The sequence below is a fragment of the Equus caballus genome, chromosome 24, assembly GCF_041296265.1.
Source record: "Equus caballus isolate H_3958 breed thoroughbred chromosome 24, TB-T2T, whole genome shotgun sequence".
Classification (NCBI taxonomy): domain Eukaryota; kingdom Metazoa; phylum Chordata; class Mammalia; order Perissodactyla; family Equidae; genus Equus; species Equus caballus.
Genome location: NC_091707.1, coordinates 37,342,271 through 37,360,497, shown reverse-complemented (window position 1 = coordinate 37,360,497; position 18,227 = coordinate 37,342,271). Strand labels below are relative to the sequence as shown.

General features: G+C 37.1%; 1 protein-coding gene and 1 long non-coding RNA gene across 43 annotated transcripts in view; one reads left to right on the top strand and one right to left on the bottom strand.

Annotated features, from left to right (window-relative positions):
* NRXN3 (neurexin 3) overlaps positions 1–18,227 on the bottom strand; it is a 1,504,430-nt gene that overhangs the window by 335,472 nt on the left and 1,150,731 nt on the right. For all 42 annotated transcript variants that reach the window (XR_011432271.1, XR_011432272.1, XR_011432275.1 and 39 more), the window contains one exon: positions 4,284–4,465. Coding sequence is in view for 36 of the 42 variants with exons in the window: in XM_070250266.1 (XP_070106367.1) it covers positions 4,284–4,465 (182 nt within the window). In the remaining 6 variants the exon portion in view is untranslated. The remainder of the gene's footprint in view (positions 1–4,283; positions 4,466–18,227) is intronic.
* Positions 1–18,227, top strand: part of LOC111770452 (uncharacterized) — a 38,303-nt gene that overhangs the window by 3,036 nt on the left and 17,040 nt on the right. The window contains exon 2 of the long non-coding RNA XR_002803731.2: positions 9,826–9,976. This is a non-coding gene — a long non-coding RNA (uncharacterized lncRNA). The remainder of the gene's footprint in view (positions 1–9,825; positions 9,977–18,227) is intronic.

Sequence of the window (18,227 nt, the reverse complement as noted above, 5' to 3'; positions counted from 1 at the left end):
TCCATGGAGTTTAGACGTGGGGTCAATAGGCACATGTCACTTGCAAGTAATAGCAGCTTCTCTCCAAATATTGAGCAGATTAATTCCTCAACAATAGATTTCAGTGGAGGAAATTTATATTTGAAGTAATAACTAAAAAACAATCCTTCCGCCCTAAGATACCCTCCCTCCACAGAATTTCATTCCACGCGCACACACACTACAACAAAGATCTTTTACCTTTGTCAAATACATCTATGTTCATCTATGATTTCATTAATATCATGATTAGTAATTGACACAGAAAATAGGGCATCACGGAAGTATGAACCAAAAGCAAAGAAATATAAGCTAATTTGAAGCAAACAATCTAAATGATTTTGATCTCTTGGCCTTCTCTGATTTTTTTTTAATGATCTAATTCCTGTCTTGTTCAACACTTACTGTCAATGCCTATTCAACCACCACGCGACCCAGACTTTAGGTTTAAAAGAAACCAGCAGAAGAAAGAAGAGCCTTTGTTCTTTTGGCCAGAACAACAGACAACCTGAGCAAATTGCTAAATAAGAAAAATTGTGCCTACAGCACCCACCCAACACTGTCTTGGTGCCCTTTCTTTGCACCAATTCTTCACCCTAGGGTACCAATGCCTTCCTTCTGACCAAGCTTTCTCCATATATTCCTGCCATCTCCCAAACTGTTGCATGTCCCCAAATTAGTCACTTCCTTTCTTCCCAACTCTCCAAACAAAACTCAAATCCTGTCAGAGATGCTGACCTTAGCCTGGTGTGAGAAGGATCATAAGACTCCTTTAAACTAATTAGTAAATGAATCAAGGGCCTCCAGTGGAACATGAGTTTTAGAAGGTATCTATTTTCCTAAAAAGTTTTTAACATGTGGGGATTTCAGAACAACAAAGGAAAAGAAACCGGAAAGTTCACGTATGTGAGGAAGGATTGTGTACAGCCTAGGGCAGGTTTAAAAAACATGCAGCATCCATCCATCCACAAAACCCCATTTCTGCACAGGTGGCAGACATGGCTAGTGGAAGCCAGAACTCCTACCTGCTGGATTTGCCTGCTTCCTTCACGAAACTTCCCAATATAAAACTTGAAGTGAGAGAGTGAGAGCTGGCAGGCAAGATGGAGCCTCTTTGCCATTCCTGCTCTGGAGACTCCATGGTAGGCAGGTCTTCTAGAGTGGGTGCTCACATCGGGATCAGACTCCGTGGGGTTCTTGGAAGAGCATTTTCTCTTCCTTCAAATTAGCTAACTTTGGGGTAAAAAGGGACTATTCCAATGATAGTGTTCCTGCTGCTCAAAACACTTCAGGAATTCGTAGAAATTGCTTTCACCGTCAGTTTATAAAACACAGTCTTAATCTCTCTCCCTCTCCCTCCTCTCTGTCTCTGTCTCTCTGTCTGTCTGTCTCTCTCTCTCTCTCTCACACACATTTGCTAATTTCAGGGTTTATACTTTGTTTTTGATCAACTTACTGACCACCAATCAGAAATAGCACCAAAGTATTTTTGGTTCTTTCCACAATTAACACCCACACTCAAAGAAGTTAGTTTGAGCACATCTCCAGGCATTTTCATCCTCTCTTCTCCAGGCCTACTTCTTCCTTTCTTCCCCTGTCCCTGGGATTTACCCTGCTATCATCTCCTCTTGTCTGCCGTCACTTTTTACTTCTTTCCCCAGTAGGTTTCTCTTCTGCCAGGCGAACTGCAAAGGAGAACGAAATCTTTTGCTTCCTGCCCAACCTTTTCCACTTTCATTAATGGCCCCTATTTTTTTTTTGCTTTTAGTAATTTTCTTTAGTGCAAGGAAACAAACTTCATTCAGTAAGCCAGTCCATATTTTACGTATTGTTAAAGTCATACACAAGTATCTTAATAGGTATTTATGGTTTCCTTTTCCTGATGCATGTTGGTAAATGTTCAAAACAAGAGGCTGGCTTTGTCTTCAAGTCTTGATTTTCCACTTGGATTCCTTTATTCCTGAGTTTGATAAAGAAACTTCCCTCTTCAATGTAGACTTCAGAGATAATCCATTAGTGAATAAACAATGGTTTGGAATTATTAGATCAATGAAGTGGCCCCGTGCTCAAGAGGGCCACAGACATGTCAGGTGCATTCCAGAACAGTGTGGTTTATCCACACTGTAGGGTCCCTTTTTCTTTTCTCTAAAAAGATCAGACGGTATCATTTCCTAACCCAGGCTCTGAAGGACAATCTATTGGGATTTCCCATAATGTTTAAGCAATAGCAGCATCACTGGAACAAGTCCACAGTACCCAAGGGGGTGCTACACATTTTGATATAAAATTTCTTGTATTTTTGCTTTTAAAATGGAATGTTATGGTTCCTCCTAGAAGTTCCCAGGATCCTCATATCCATTTTATAAAAACACTGCCAATTTCAAGTAAACTGTCAGAACATCAGAAAACGTTTCTCTTAAAAGTGGAGATGCTCCATAAAACACAAATGGGGAGAAATGGATAAACTGGTAGTACATTATCTGACTCGAAAAAGATGCTCATGGCTGCACCAAATCCTATTTTTCTTATTAAGTCATGCTGAACCAAAAAAAAAAAAAAGATAAATCACCATGAAAATGCAAGTGAGCTGGTAATAATAGCCTCGTTATAGCTGCCATGAAATAGTCATTAAGTTATACGCAGCATAAATCTCAGAGAGTTTTGTAAATTATGATGGTTCTTAGAGGCCAAATAAAGATAAACTGTGCTAACTATGGCTGCCTTTCTCTTTCTCCTTGACATGGCTTTTTAAAATGCTTGAGCTCAGGCTCATAGTACCATCTGGTTCCTGAAGCATCTGAGAAAGCATTAAAGGTTCACAACTCTTCAAGACCCCCTCTTCCACATTTGGAAGTCGATCATTTCTAACCAGTCCTACCCTGCTCTCCTATTCTGGCTCACATTGAGGCCAAACAGGCTTCCAGCTCAGGCCTTATATTTCAAGCTGCTACTGTTTCCAAGGCATGTTGGAAGAGCAGGTGCTGGAGGTGTGCACTGCTTCCAGGGCTGAGCTGGGTGCTTGTGGTTCCAGCCAGCCACCTCCAACTCCAGAGACCAGCAATGAACTCTCACCCTCTGTTTTCCTTGGTAGATGGGCACATCAGCAAATCTCGGATTCAAAGATTCCCAGTAAATGTTCCTCTTCCTCCTTTTTGGAGGTTGGTGGTAATCCCCAGTTGATCTTTCCTCTTAACTGCTTTTCCCCCCGCTATTTAAACCGAATTCTTATTGCTCCAAATTAAATCCATTCTTTCTAGCCTTGTCATGACTAACTAATGAGAACAATCCCTCTCTTTGCTCTTGGTGGTTGCACTATGAGTACTTATGGATGAGAATCATATCCTTCTTCAGCCTACTTTCTTAACTGCAGACTGCAAAGGTGATAAAATGGGTTAATTGTTGCTATAAAAATGTTTTCTATCCTCACAACGAGGTAATTTTTTCCTCCAAATCATTTTAATTGCTTAGAATTGCTCCGTGTTCTTAATGATCTGCAGTGACTAAAGGTGCTGTCCCATTGGGCTTATATATACAAGTAAAATGTTGGATATACAATACACATGAATACCCCAACTCTTGGTCATTGTGCTGTTTCCTTTTTGCCCCGCCCACCGTGACCTGAGTTTTTATCACCTTGTTCTTTACAGTTCTAGAGGAAGTTTGCAGCCTAGGGCAGAGGTCACCAAAGTACAGCCTGTAGCCTGTTTTCATAAACACATTTTTATTGGAATACAGTCACACAAATTTTTTTAAAATGTATTGTTTATAGCTGCTTTCACATTACAATGGAAGACTTGAGTAACTCTGGCAGAGACTGTAAAACCCACAAAACCCAAAATATTTATTCTCTCGCCTTTTACAGAAAAACTTTGCTGACCCTCAGCCTAGGAGATCATTAACATTCAAATTAGCGTTGCCACTTACACCAGGTTAAGATGAACCATACCAGGGAAATCTCTTATTTACACCTAAATGCCTGTTAAATGTTTCATGACAGGCTAAACCATACAGGGAGGCTGGAAGGGAGGAATTTTAAATTTTTTATCCCAGAGGCACCTTATGGGCATCATTGTTTACAGCTGAAAGGTTAAATGAGGTTCAACACACAGACCACCCCTTGGATACAGCTCCAACACACTCAGGCAAGTTTTATATACATGTGCCCCTTTGCTGTGTATATCTAGAGTGTTCTACTGCATTTATCTGGCTCACCAACTCAGATTACCAGGAAGACAAGAGAATCCAGGCCAAGGCCCAGTACTCACTATGTGAAGCTGGAGGAAGTCGCCAAGGCCTGGAGCACTGTCGATGCGCACCAGGATGCCATCCTTCACGGTGGTGCTGAAGCCCACGGCAAGGCGGTCTGAGCGCGTGCTGGGCCTGTCATTGGCCGGCCAGGTGTAGAGGATGAGGCCTCCGCTTTTCCCAAAGATGTACGTAGCGCCAGCTGCGAAAGCAAGGAAAGAGGGAGCTATCATGGCACTGTATTGCGCGTTGCCATCTGCAGGCACACCGTTGAGACTCTGCACAGACAGCTGCAGAGAGGAAGCAGCCCCCACACGCTGGTATTTGGTTACTGAGAAGGATAGTGTTCAGAGCCTCCAAAGGTGGCTGTCACCCCCAATTAAAGATGCAGGCAAAATAAATTAATAACAAAACAGATGTTAGCGAGAGACATTATTAACATCTTCAATTCCTGCTGCATAAGGGCAAAGGGCAATTAACACGCTGTGTCTGAGAGCTTTGGTCCATTGTAATGAACAACTTTTCTGTCTTCCTCAACAGCAGAATTAATTTTCCACCTTGGCTAGGATGGACACGAGTTCCCCCATCTCTTAGCTGTCAGAATATTCTGGTCAGTGGAGTGGGGAGCAGTTCCTAGGATGCCTCACGAAAGTGAGCCTAATGTGGAAGTACAAAGCCATCATTCCTTTCACACCCGGACCTTCTACTACCCCCACAGAAAAGAAAGAAAACCAAGATATATGACAAAAACCATCTGCCTATTGCACTATTATGTTGCTATAAAAAGATGATAAAAATCAATTCCAAAGGCCTTTTAAAAATTAACTGCATTTTTTTTTTTTCCCTGGCGGTGGTGTTTATCTGGTATTGTATAATAGTTTCCATCCCTTTTCCAATCTAAATTTCAAAAAGAAGATATAGGAGACAGAGAAAAAAAATCTCAGTATAATGAATTTTGAACATAACCAGAGGTGTTGTCAATTATGACTAGAGGATTTATCAGTGTTTTTACTACTTACTTGTGTTTTTCTTATTATTACTTATAAACCCAGGGGTTAGTAAGAATATATTAATTTAAAAATCCTTAGAAAACCAACAGGAAGAAAAATAGAGAAAATATTTGCATCTTGTAAATTTAAAATGCGTATTTTTAAAAACAAGTTTTTAAATCTGAATTTGGGAAAAAGCATTCAGATTTGGTAGCAAGAACAGACTACATCATTATAGTTCCTATGGTTATATGCATGTTACTCATAGAGAGTACTTCCATATGTTACTCATCTCGAATTTCAAAGAACATTTGGCACCAGATTTTCTTGTGTGTTTCCCATGGAACGTAGTCCAATCCTTGAAACTATTTTAAAGTAACATTAGGGAAGTATTCAGATATATTTAGCATTTACTAAAAGTCTCAAGCACTGATCCGCATTTAGTTTACAGAGAATATTGGGTTGAATTATGATGTCTGAAGAAAAAATGAGTTATGCAGCTTGTTTAGAAATAATAAAGCAAACTGCTATGAGGCTAGAATTAGGAGTATATGTCATATGTCATCCTTTTTTCAAGCACTAAGCCACATTATATTCTGAGGCACAGAGAATCTAATTTGTCCTCTTTGAAAGGTCACTATCCTGGTTGCTCCAATATGCTCAGTTTGTATATTACATGTAGCATAACATTATTTTCCTTTTATGAATTTCTCAATCCTTAGGGGATGGTGTCTGAAAAGCCTTCCACACTCACCTGGAGAATTTGGGATTGTGGTATAGAAAGTTTATGATTAATTCTCTACACAAAACAATGTTTGCTCCTCACTATCCACAAACACCCTCAAAGCTTCTTAAAATTAGAAATGTGGATATAAAGATTTACCCTTGATATCTCTCCATCTGTGAAGAATTTAAATAATTCCCTTTCTGTAGATGATTACAAATGTCATCACCACTCCTTTATTCTTTATTTGGAAAACTGAAGGTTACTCAGTGATTAATGTATAGAATCCCCAAAAATGCAAATCAACCTGTGACATTTTGTGGTAATTTATAAAATATTACCCTATTCTATCCTAAATATATAGTGTATCCTGCTACAGAGATAAATACATACTCTATCAGGAAATAATTTTGTCACTACAAGAAGAACAAGTCAAAAATGGATAAGAACACGCATGCATGGTGCTTTACAGTTTGTAAAGCCTTTTCAAATTCATTAGCTGGATCTTCATAACAGCTCTATAGAATATTTCATTTGTTAACACTGTTTTGAAGCAGAGACCCAAATATCTGACTTACATAAATGGCACTTCCGTTAAGGCCCCAGCCTAACCTTCCTGCCTCCAAAAGTTTGTCTTCACCATATACCAATCATAGCTTAATAGAGTTATACAATAAACAATGCAAGAAAACTACACCTATGATCTAAAGTTGACTGTACTTAATTCTTTTCACATCTTCTCATAAGACCAAAGCAGATGAAAACATAGCCATAGCCCCCAAATTTGACATGTTTTCAAAAACCAGTCTGGCTTCTCATCATACAATTAACTTTACACCCTTCTACTCTGCTTACATTTTTCACTCACTGCCCTTTTCTGTAATTCTCAATATAAAGGATATAAAGAGGAGGAACATTTTAGAAGATAAATACACAGTTTCTTATACGTAGTGGTCAGAGGCCACCACGGACTCAGGTTTTCAATAAACAAAGCACAAAACCTCACTATGACAATATTAGGGTAAGTAAATATAAAATCTGATTTAAAAAATTATTTTTATTGCCTCTATTGTTCTGAACTTAGGATGTCACTATGTTAGATAATTCTAACTTTGTAGGTGAAAAGGGCATAAAAGGTAAAAAGTCTTTAGCATATGGCTTATTCTGCTATGTAGAAATAAGTACTAAAATATGTATTATTGGTACCGAATTTACTAGTAAGAGTGAATAATGACCCTGAATGCTTCCACAGTCCAATGTTGGTTTTAAAGGAAGTTAATTAATAGTTACAACCTTCTACTCTGATAAGCTGTTATATTTTTGCTCTTTAGTTAGCTTTGCAATCTTGCATGGTTTTGAAAGACAAATACATACTTTCTATTAATTTTAATATAAAATGACTACAGCCCCAGAGGGAACGTGGAATTATTTTGCTTTACATTTTCAGATTGAAAAGTTAATTGTGTTATTTTTAAATGTTGATTACAAATCAACTTTTGGGGAAGGTCCCAGGAACTATAAGAATCCTCCTTAATCCATTAGAGATTTTCATTTCTGAGCCATGCAATGCCACATCACTCGCTTTCTCCCCCGAGCCTGGTAGTTGTGATTGCTGGTTTCTCACTGTGCTCACTATGCTACTGCTAAGATGATACTACATTTATTAATAATTAGAACCACGTAAATTTCCTGCTTGCTAGCAAAAAATGATCAATTTAACCGAAGGAAAAATTGCTATGGTATCATTTTGGCCATTTAACATTGCAGGATTAGAAGGTTGCAAGCAGCTGAGGTTGCTTTGCTGAGATCCAACAAACAAGGTATTTCAGGACTGAAATCTCCACAGTGTCACCACTAACCAAGATAAAGCGGACATACTCCATCTTCAAATACTCAACAAGTATAACAGGTTATTTAACATGCTGTTTGTTTTGTCTCAATAGCACCAAAAATGGGTTTGGCTTATTGTTTTCATAGTTGGCTAGCTGTTTACTAGGATGCAGCTGATGATAATATCAGCAGAGATGGATGTGAGGGTGTGAATATGTGTGTTTTGGTGTGTATTCTGTGTGTGTGGTAGCGAGAAAAGAGTAGAAGAGACTCCATTGAAATCCTAAAGGAGTTCCGGGGAGCAGTTTAATGTAATGACACAAGAAGCTGAGGAAGCTGATGATCTATGATTTCTCAAGGAAAACAAAGGATAAATTTTTTTTCAGTTCACATATTTTTCTAATAAACAGTTTTTAAATCTGTGGTGCATATTATACTAGAATTTAATTTAATTGTTGGTGGTGACTCAACTTTTCCTTATTTAGGTACACTTGGATAATTATTGTGATTGCTCTTTTGACTTATAAACCCCATAGCCCTGCCATTAAGACATTGTTTCCATTTCCATTTTCATATCCAAATAGCTTATTACTTTATTGGGAGGTTATCAACAGGAAAGGAATCATGGTCCTGTTTAAGAATCACTTTAGAGATAAAAATAGTATATATATCCATATGTGTGCACAGGTACATGTGCGTGTATACGTGTATGTGTGTGAAAAATAAGTAAAGTTTAGTTAGAAAATCTAACAGACTACCTGGAATTCATGTATTATTTTCCCCATCATTACATTTCATACATTACATATCTGTACATTTAATTACAGATAAAATGGCTCCAAAAAAGCATTTAAATATAATATTGATTATATGTTTATGTTTGGAAAAGAAAGCAAATCAACTTTCCCTGCTATAATTTTCAGTTGGTATTAAAATGGAACCAGTTTGGAAGATCTCCTAGGGGAAGCCTGAGAGAGTTAAATTTAAAGAGAATTAGATAATTTACTTGTGGGAAAGTGTAGCAGGTAGAATAATAGATCAAGTAATAAAATAAGTCTTAATGGGGCCGGCTACACGGCCTAGGGATTAAGTTCAGTGATCTCTGCTTTGGCAGCCCAGGTTCAGTTCCTGGATGCAGACCTACACCACTTGTTGGCAGCCATGCTGTGGTGATGACCCACATACAAAATAGAGGAAGAATGGCACAGATGTTAGCTCAGAACAAATCTTCCTCACAAAAAAAGAAAAGAAAAAACGAAAGTCTTAATGCGTAAACCCATGGTAGGTAAACTAGGATAAGAAACAAGGTGTCAGACTCCTACTCTACTTCTCTTTGAATATTACGTGGGAACTTAGTATAAAATCTCTTGACGCCAAGGTATATATCTGCCTTCCTCCATCATTTCAGCTCCCTTATTCCCTATTTCCATTTTATAACACTTTCATCAGCCTTATCCCATTTGTGTTCTTTATTGTAAACCAGTAAATCCTTTTGGAAAAAAATGGACTATCAGTGACATAAAATATATTATGATAGTAGATGTAGTCATTGCTATTAAATTAAAACTATCTTTTTTTATATCAATTACTATATAGCTCATAAAACCAAAATGGAAAGGCTTTGAAAATGACAAATATCTGCTCTAGCAAATGGAGGCATAAAGCTCAAGTATCTTGTAATGACTGATGGTCTAAAGAATACAGTTTCTCCACTTCTTTTGTTTAGTTTGTTCCCTGGCGCACATACCCCTGGCTGTTTTGGGAGTGTTCAAAACAGTAGGGATTTATGTCTTCATAGCATTGAATAGTTTTCAAATTGCTTTCTTTGGGAGGATCTCATTTGATGTCTCCTCCCCCAAGACCCAAAGAAGCGTTAATGCAAATATTTTTGTTACTATTTTAATAAAAAAAGGCTCAAGGCTCAAGGAGATTAAAGAAGTTGATCTGGTGTTAAGTGGTGGAGGTGAGAGTAGATGTGGGTCTTCCCTTTGTGACTCTGCCCTCTTCGCCCCTCTTCAGGCTGTCGTGCAGACCCATGGGATCAAGCTTCCCTGAGGGAATCCCTGGATACCAAAAGCTCCACAAGGAGGAGAGGACGATGAATAATGGATGGAAAAACTAGGAACAACAAAATTTCTGCATTCCAGAGGGAGCCACGAGGGAGCACGAGGTAAGTGATACAGACTTTACAAATAGCCTTGCAATGTATTGCTTGAATGGATGGTTTATTATGATCTATTTTGTCTACTCTGAATTGTTTGAAATAAACACCAAAACCCATGATAAAGTAGCCTTAAATAAAGCAAAACTGAAGGGACTGAACATTAAGAGAGAAATTTCATCTATTTTAAAGGACATCTTTTATCTTTAGCAAAGAAATGATCAGATTTACTGCTCAGCTAACTGAGAAACTGGCAACATCGCCTTGAGTCGAGCATATCACCAGGGAGAGCCAAGGCCCATTTCTTAAGAGATGCTCAGACAAGGTGAGGGCTCCCTACATTTGAGGCAATTCCTTCCTTTCCTGAAAAAATGATTAAAAGCAAATGGCATTAAGCCAGAAAACACAGAGGCAACATTTCAGAGCATGTCTCACTATTCTGGAAGAAAGATTCCAACTCAAAGACTTCCCAGCAGAACCAATATTGGTTCAGTTTAGTCTAAAATCTGCTTAGTGATGTTGGAACACAAACTCGTGCACAGAATGAAGCCCTTATATATTGTATTCAGCATCAAAGTTTCCATAGAAGCTGGTGGGAGAAAAATGGAAAAGCAGTAAATTCTACCTATTAACCCAATTTTTTAAATGAATAAAAAATGTTGGGTCGGCCCAGTGGTGCAGTGGTTAAGTTCGTACGTTCTGCTTTAGTGACCCAGGGTTCATCAGTTCGGATCCCGGGTGTGGACCTATGCACCACTTGTCAAGCCATGCAGTGGCAGGGGTCCCACATATAAAGTAGAGGAAGATGGGCATGGATGTTAGCTCAGGGCCAGTCTTCCTCAGCAAAAAGAGGAGGATTGACAGCAGATGTTAGCTCAGGGCTAATCTTTCTCAAAAGTAGAAAAGAACGTCCACTATTATTTAATTCTGGTGGTAAATTTCACCAAAAAGAACTATTCTTCATAGATAACTATACATTATGTACAAACCCCATTCTTGAAAATATGCTTGGTTGGACCTTTGGATGGAAATGTTATCATGGATTTTCCAGGAAGTCTGAAGAGGAACCAAATAATTGTGCTATTTCCAAATCTGATACCAATTATTGAGATGGCTTACTGCTGTGATCCCTTATATACACCTGCTCTCCCCCAAAGTTTGAGTAAAATAAAATCACACATAGTCTCTGGCACATTCATGAGTACTGACAAACACTTCCTTTCCCTTTCTGAATCTTAGAGATGATGACATTTTCAGAAGCACATTACACCAGAAAAATATTTTAAAAAGTTCTTCTTAGGGGCCATCCCTGTGGCTGAGTGGTTAAGTTTGCACACTCTACTTTAGCAGCCTGGGGTTCACCAGTTCAGATCCTGGACGCAGACTTAGCATTGTTCATCAAGCCATGCTGTGGCAGCATCCCACATTGGAGCACTAGAATGACCTACAACTAGGATATGCAGCTATGTATTGGGGCTTTGGGGAGAAAAAGAAAAAAGATTGGTAATAGATGTTAGCTCAGGGCCAATCTTCTTCACCAAAATAAAGCATACCTTAAATAGAAACCACTTCTCAGTACCCTCCCCCCAAAGTCCTTTTTATTCATCAGTTTCCAGGATTCTTCCACTAGCAAAAAGAAGTTGATTAGTGATAATGGATTCAGTGCTGTCCATATTGAAATTGATCTGATAATAAACCTTCCAGGGCACACTTAAAATCCCCCTTGCTTAGAAGAATTTTCATAAGCTCATTGTTTTTCCTTTGAGGCAATTATTTCTTTCACAAATCTTTGGTAGTGCTTAACAATACTAATGATAATACTAATGTTAACACTAATATTAACACTTATACTGGCTATATGTATAAATCATTTATTATATAGTATAGTATAATATTTCAAATTCCTGTGCCTTTCACTCTAGATATTGTTGCTGTGTTGGTGTGCTAGGGCTGCCATAACAAGGAACCACAGACTGGGTGCTTAAACAACAGAAATTTATTTTCTAGCAGTTATGGAGGCTGGAAGTTCAAGATCAAAGTATCAGCAGCGTTGCTTTCTGCTAAAGCCTCTCTCCTTGGCTTGTAAATGGCCATCTTCTCCCTGTGTCATCACGTGGCCCACCCTCTTTACCCATCTATGTCCTAATTTCCTCCTCTTATAAGGACACCAGCCACGCTGGATTCAGGCCCACCCTGATGACCTCATGTTAACTTCATTACCCCTTTAGAGGCCCCGTCTCTAACTACAGTCATATTCTGAGGTACTGGAGGTTATGACTTCAACACATGCATTTTGGCGGGACAAAATTCAGCCCATAACAGTTACTATCCTAGTTTTAAAGATGAGGGAAGCTGTAGAATGAGGTAAAATAACTTGCCCAAGTCTAGGGAAATCAGAAATTTAATCCAGATCTAATTCAATGAACTACATTCTTTTCATTATGCCAAAATAGATCCCTAACATGCTTACTTTTTGCTTCTATCTGTCTTTCTGTGTGGAGATGGCGATGATGATGGAGAAAAGGAGAATGGCTTTCTAACATGTGGCCAAAAAAAACCCCACAAAAAACAAACAGCAAACAAGATGGAAACTCAATTCCATTGCAATGGAAATGGTAGTATGGGGGCAATCCTTTTGTCTTATTTAAATGACAGTGGTTTAAGACAAGGTTGTTCTCTGTAAAATAAGTAAAGCAAGGTCAGACAATAGGCTACTCCTGATTAATTACACACACTCATAAAACTCTAAAGTTTTAAGGGTGGACTCTATAATGAAGTTTATTTCAGAGATTATCTCACAGCCAACTTAATTTAACTTTTATAACCAAGCTAGTTCCTTATATAGCAAAACAAAATAAGCCTTAAGAAATTGCACAGTATTCATGTTCAAGAAAATAAATATTAAGTTTTATTGTCAAACAAAATGAAAATCTAGAACTCTTCTGTGCCGTTAACTACTGGAGGACAGGGCCGGTGAATTCATCTTTCTCAACACTGTGAATGCTCAGGAAATAAATGTTGTTGAATTAATCAAGAAAACTTAGCTCACCTATACTTTCATATCTTCAAACTGTCATTCAGGCATCTGCCCATTAATCCATCTCAGCTTTTTGTCATTTCCGTTCAATGTGGAAATATTTTATAAATACTCATCAGTTAGGGTTTACAATATCTCCTACGATGGAGAGGAACATTGCTTCCAATTATAAAAGAAATCTAACCACAAAGATATTTGAATGATTTTTCTTTGGTGATTTTTTGACAGGCTCAGATAAGAAAATCACACCTATATTTAGTCAAAATGTTTTATGTTACCCCTCAGTTCCTAAATCACACTGCAGACTGTTTTTAGTAATATATAATATGAATCTTATGTATTTACATGTGTATATATATATATAGACATACATCCGTATCTTTGAATGTACATAGATACATATATGTATGAATACATCTTAGATTTAACTTAACAAGAATATACAGTAGAAACGCAATACGACATATTGTGGGAGATCAAAATTTGCCACCTCAAGATGTGTCTCTTTGGCCTGATAATTATTTTTGGCTGTTTATTTTTTAAAAAACTGCAGAAAACTGGGAAAAGCTCTGAAAACCAAGTAGAAGTTACATTTTGTAAGGAATATTTACATTTGTAAGGGAAATCTCCATTTGTAAAGCTATCCCCATCTCTATACCAGGAAGAGGTGAATGACCTTATCTCTAGAAGTGCTTATCAATGCAGAAGGCAAGGATTTAAATCTGCATAATAACCTTATTCTTGTTTACTGTTCTTTTCTGGTAATCTCCCATAACTGACACACCCCCACCCCCAACACCCTCCTTGTCTTTAGCTGAAAATGGTATTTAAGGGGGCGACCTCAGGCATTCTGGCAAGTTGCTCAGCTTTCCTGGGTTTCTCCCAGGTATGCATGTTATAAAGCTTTGTTTGATTATTTCCTGTTATTCTGTCTCTTGTCAATTTAATTTGTAGCCCAGCCAGAAGGACCTAGAGGGTAGAGGAAATGTTCTTCCTCCTCTACAATATTTAAAAATAGCAACATTATCGTTCTATTTTACAGAGCATTAACTAAGTGCAAAGACCATATACTCATTTATCATTAGGCAAAATATAAATGAAAAGAAAAATTAAAACAGTCATTTTATAATTAGTCATCAGCCTTTTCTGTAGCTTTTTTTTTTTTGAAACTCATTCCTTCTGATGACATCTCATGGGATGTAGTTGGACTAAAAAGGAGGTTCAGAGCATATTCATCTCCTTCCTTTTCTTCCTTTATTCCACAGCTTTGAAATACCTTCTCTAATAAGAGCAATCAAGGGATTTCTAAGTACTGAATATTCTCTGAAAAAGATAAATAGTGGTTGCTTACTTCTAGTACTTTGATTTAAATGCCTGTTATGTGGACTTCACACTTTCAAGCAGCCCCAGACTATAAACAGATGACTTTTGTGTACTTGTGGCTGCAATTCATAACACACGATTTTCCTGGAAAAGTTGGCTAATATTTTTAAGGCTAATGACTCTCACTTCTATGACACACATATCTCTTAATCACAGAATCCATGTCAGAGTTAGGTAAGAGGAAGAAACTTCAACTATTATGGCCCATTCTCCTATTCTATAACAAGCATGTATTGTCACTATGCCTTAGTTTCCACAGGATTAAGAAGGTAGGTCATAATAACTCTCCTACCTACTCATCTCAAAGAGTTGGAGCAAGGATCAAAATCGCTAACACATTCACTACACAGAGCTCTAGAAATAATTTAGTATTTCCATTTTATGGAGAACACCTCAGAGTGAGGGGACTCCTGAAAGTTTCTGGGCTTAAAGGAGACTTTCATTATTCTATATGCCCAGAACGTCTTCCCTCTTTATCTTGAAACATTAAGCCCTTTCACATGGAAATTACTATTTTCTCCCATACCAATCACGTGATTTGAATGGAAATTGTCAAGCCATTAATGGATTGGCTATGGTGAATTAACCCACGGTGGGCCAATCAGAGCACTCCACTGAAATTTTTGGTAACCTGAAACTAGAGAAACACTCCATCAGTCCCTCTCTGATGATTAAGTTATGCCTTAAGAGACTCACAGCTGCTTTGGCCACATTTCCTACCATGAGGACGAAGATGTGAGAAAATAAACCTGACCCAATGAGTGAAATCAAACTATTGTGTCAAGAGTTGGACACAGAAACTCTTAGCATTTTCTGAGTACTTGGTTTTAATGGTCCATGTTGTGAAGTTGCACCTTTGTCCTTCTTATATAAAATTCTCAATAGCTGACTCGGTTAGTCTAAGCTAATTCAAATTTTGTTTCTTTCACAACTAGAAGAGTCCTGGATAGGAAAAACCCCTGGTACTATCACAGTGCCTGGAATACACAGGGGCACAGTAAGAGCTTGTCAAATGAATTGGCAGCAAATGATCAAGACAATCAAGTGAAAAGTTAGCCAGGAGTTTAACCTAAGAAAGGGAGCACGTTCAGTGACTCATGTGCATTTCAAATTGGAGCACTTGTAAAATTGATCATGTTGGCAAAGAAATCTTTAATGATTTCTATAATTAGGTTATAGAACCGCATTTTTAAAACACATGTGAAGATATATATATATGTATGTATGTATATATCTATTTCCGAAACCCCTTTGATTAGAATACTAATGAGACTGCTTTATGTGAAGTCCTATAAACCACAGACAAAGCTTTATTCAGAAGAAAATGCCTTACATAGTAAGAAAGGAAATGAACATAAATGAACTGAACTTTCAACTTAAGGCATTAAAAAAATGAATAAAATTAATAAGCTAGTATGTGATGATTAATAAAAGTTGAAATTTACCAACATATTTTTAAAATAATAGAAAAGTTAAAAAACCCAAAGCTTGCACTTTAAAATGTCAAAGCAAGTACATAAACCCCTGAAAAACCAGAAATAAGAACAACAAAAAAGAATAAAATAGAATAGTAGAAATGACAAAAGAGATATAACCATAGATAGGGAAAATACTAAAAATCTAAAAGAATATTTTGTACAACTTTAGAGAAATATATTTGAAAACCAGAAGAAATTGATCATTTCTAGGAAAAACATGACTTGCCAAAGGTTTCTAAGAAAAAATAGAAATGCTCAATAGACTAATGACCACAGGAACCATTGGAAAGTTGGTTCAATTTCTACTATTTAAAAGATACAGGCCTGGAGCCAGCCTGGTGGCTGTAGTGGTTAAGTTCACATGCTCTGCTTCAGCAGCCCGGGGTTTGCCAGTTTGGATCCTGGGCACGGACCTATACATCGCTCATCAAGCCATGGTGAGGTGGTGTCCCGAATAGAAGAACTAAAAGGACCTATAACTAGGATATACGACTATGTATTAGGGCTTTGGGAGACAAAAAAAAAAAAAGAGGAAGATTGGCAACAGATGTTAGGTGAGGGCCAATCTTCCTCACTTAAAAAAAAACACACACACAAATCAAAGACACAGGCCTACATGATCTTACAGGCAAATTTTATATAGCTTTGAAAGAAGAGATAATTCCTAAGTTATTCAAACTATAAAAACCACAGGCAAGTTTAGAAATTTCCTCCAATTCATTTACAAATCCAACATAATCTTAATATCAACACCAAATCAATATACAGCATAAAAACAGAACAAAACACTTTAGACTAATTTTACTTACGAATATTGATTAAAAATTCTTTTGAATAAACTTCAATGGCACATTAAAAGAATAATACACCATTCCAGGAATATAAGAAGTAGTGTATTTCAATATAAAAGTGTCTATTAGCAAAATTCCTTTCATCACCTAATTAAAGTATAATTGGAATATCATTTTATCCAGGATTTTAAAAAGTACTTGAAAAAACGTCAGCAGCCATTCCTTTAAAAACTCTTATTAAAATAGGAATTAAAAAATATGTTCAAAATATGATAGAGACTATCAGAAACAAACTGTAGCATCATACTAAATAGTAAAATTATATAGCCTTTGCCATTAAAATCAGGAAGATAGAGATGTTCATTATTGCAGCATTATTCAACATTGTTCTATAAGTTCTTACTAAAACAATAAAGCAATAAAATGAAATAAGCTGTAAAATATTAGGAAAGGATACAACAATTTTTTAAAGATATGGTTGAATACATGCATATCCCAAATAACTCATCTAAAAACTTAAAATTAATGAGATCAATTGGTAAGTTGGTCCAATATAAAATAAATACATAAAAATCAATAGCTTGTCACCTTTGCGTAGATGGCCAAATGAGTTTCTACAAGTGTGCCAAGACCATTCAATGGAGAAATGAGAATCTTTTCAACAAATGATGCTAGGAAAACTAAATATCCACAGACATAAAAACGAAGTTAGATGCTTACCTTCTACCATATGTAAAAATTAATTCAAAATGGATCAAAGACCTAAGTGTAAGAGCTAAAACTACAAGATTCTTAGAAGAAAACATAGGGAAAAGCTTCATGACATTGAATTTGGAAATGATTTTTTGTATATGACACCAAAAGAAAAAATAAAGGACTGGCCCTGTGGCCGACTGGTTAAGTTTGTGAGCTCTGCTGCAACGGCCCAGGGTTTCGCTGGTTTGACTCCATGGACATGGCACTGCTCATCGGCCATGCTGAGGTGGCATCCCAGATGCCACAAGTGGAAGGACACACAACTAAGAATATACAACTATGTACTGGGGGTCTTTGGGGAGAAAAAGGAAAAATAAAATCTTTAAAAAAATAGATTAAATTGGACTTAAAAAATTAAAAACTTATACATTAAAGGACACTATCAACAGAGTAAAAAGGTAACCCATGGAATAGGAGAAAACATTTGCAAATCATATATCTGATAGGGGATTAATATCCAGGATACATAAAGCACTCCTACAACGCAGCAACAACAAAACAACCCAATTAAAAAATGTGCAAAGGATTTGAACATATATTCTCCAGAGAAAGTATACAAATGACCAATAAGCACATGAAAAGGTATCCAACATCACTAATCCTTAGGAAAATGCAAATCAAAATCACAATGAGTTATCACTTCATACTCATCAAGATGCCTTCTACCAAAACAACAGAACATAAGTGTTGGCAAGGATGTGGAGAAATTGCAACCTTTTTTCACTGCTGGTGGGAATGTAAAATGGTGGAGCCACTATGATAAACAGTATGATAGTTCCTCAAAAAGTTAATGTAGAATTATCATACAATCCAGC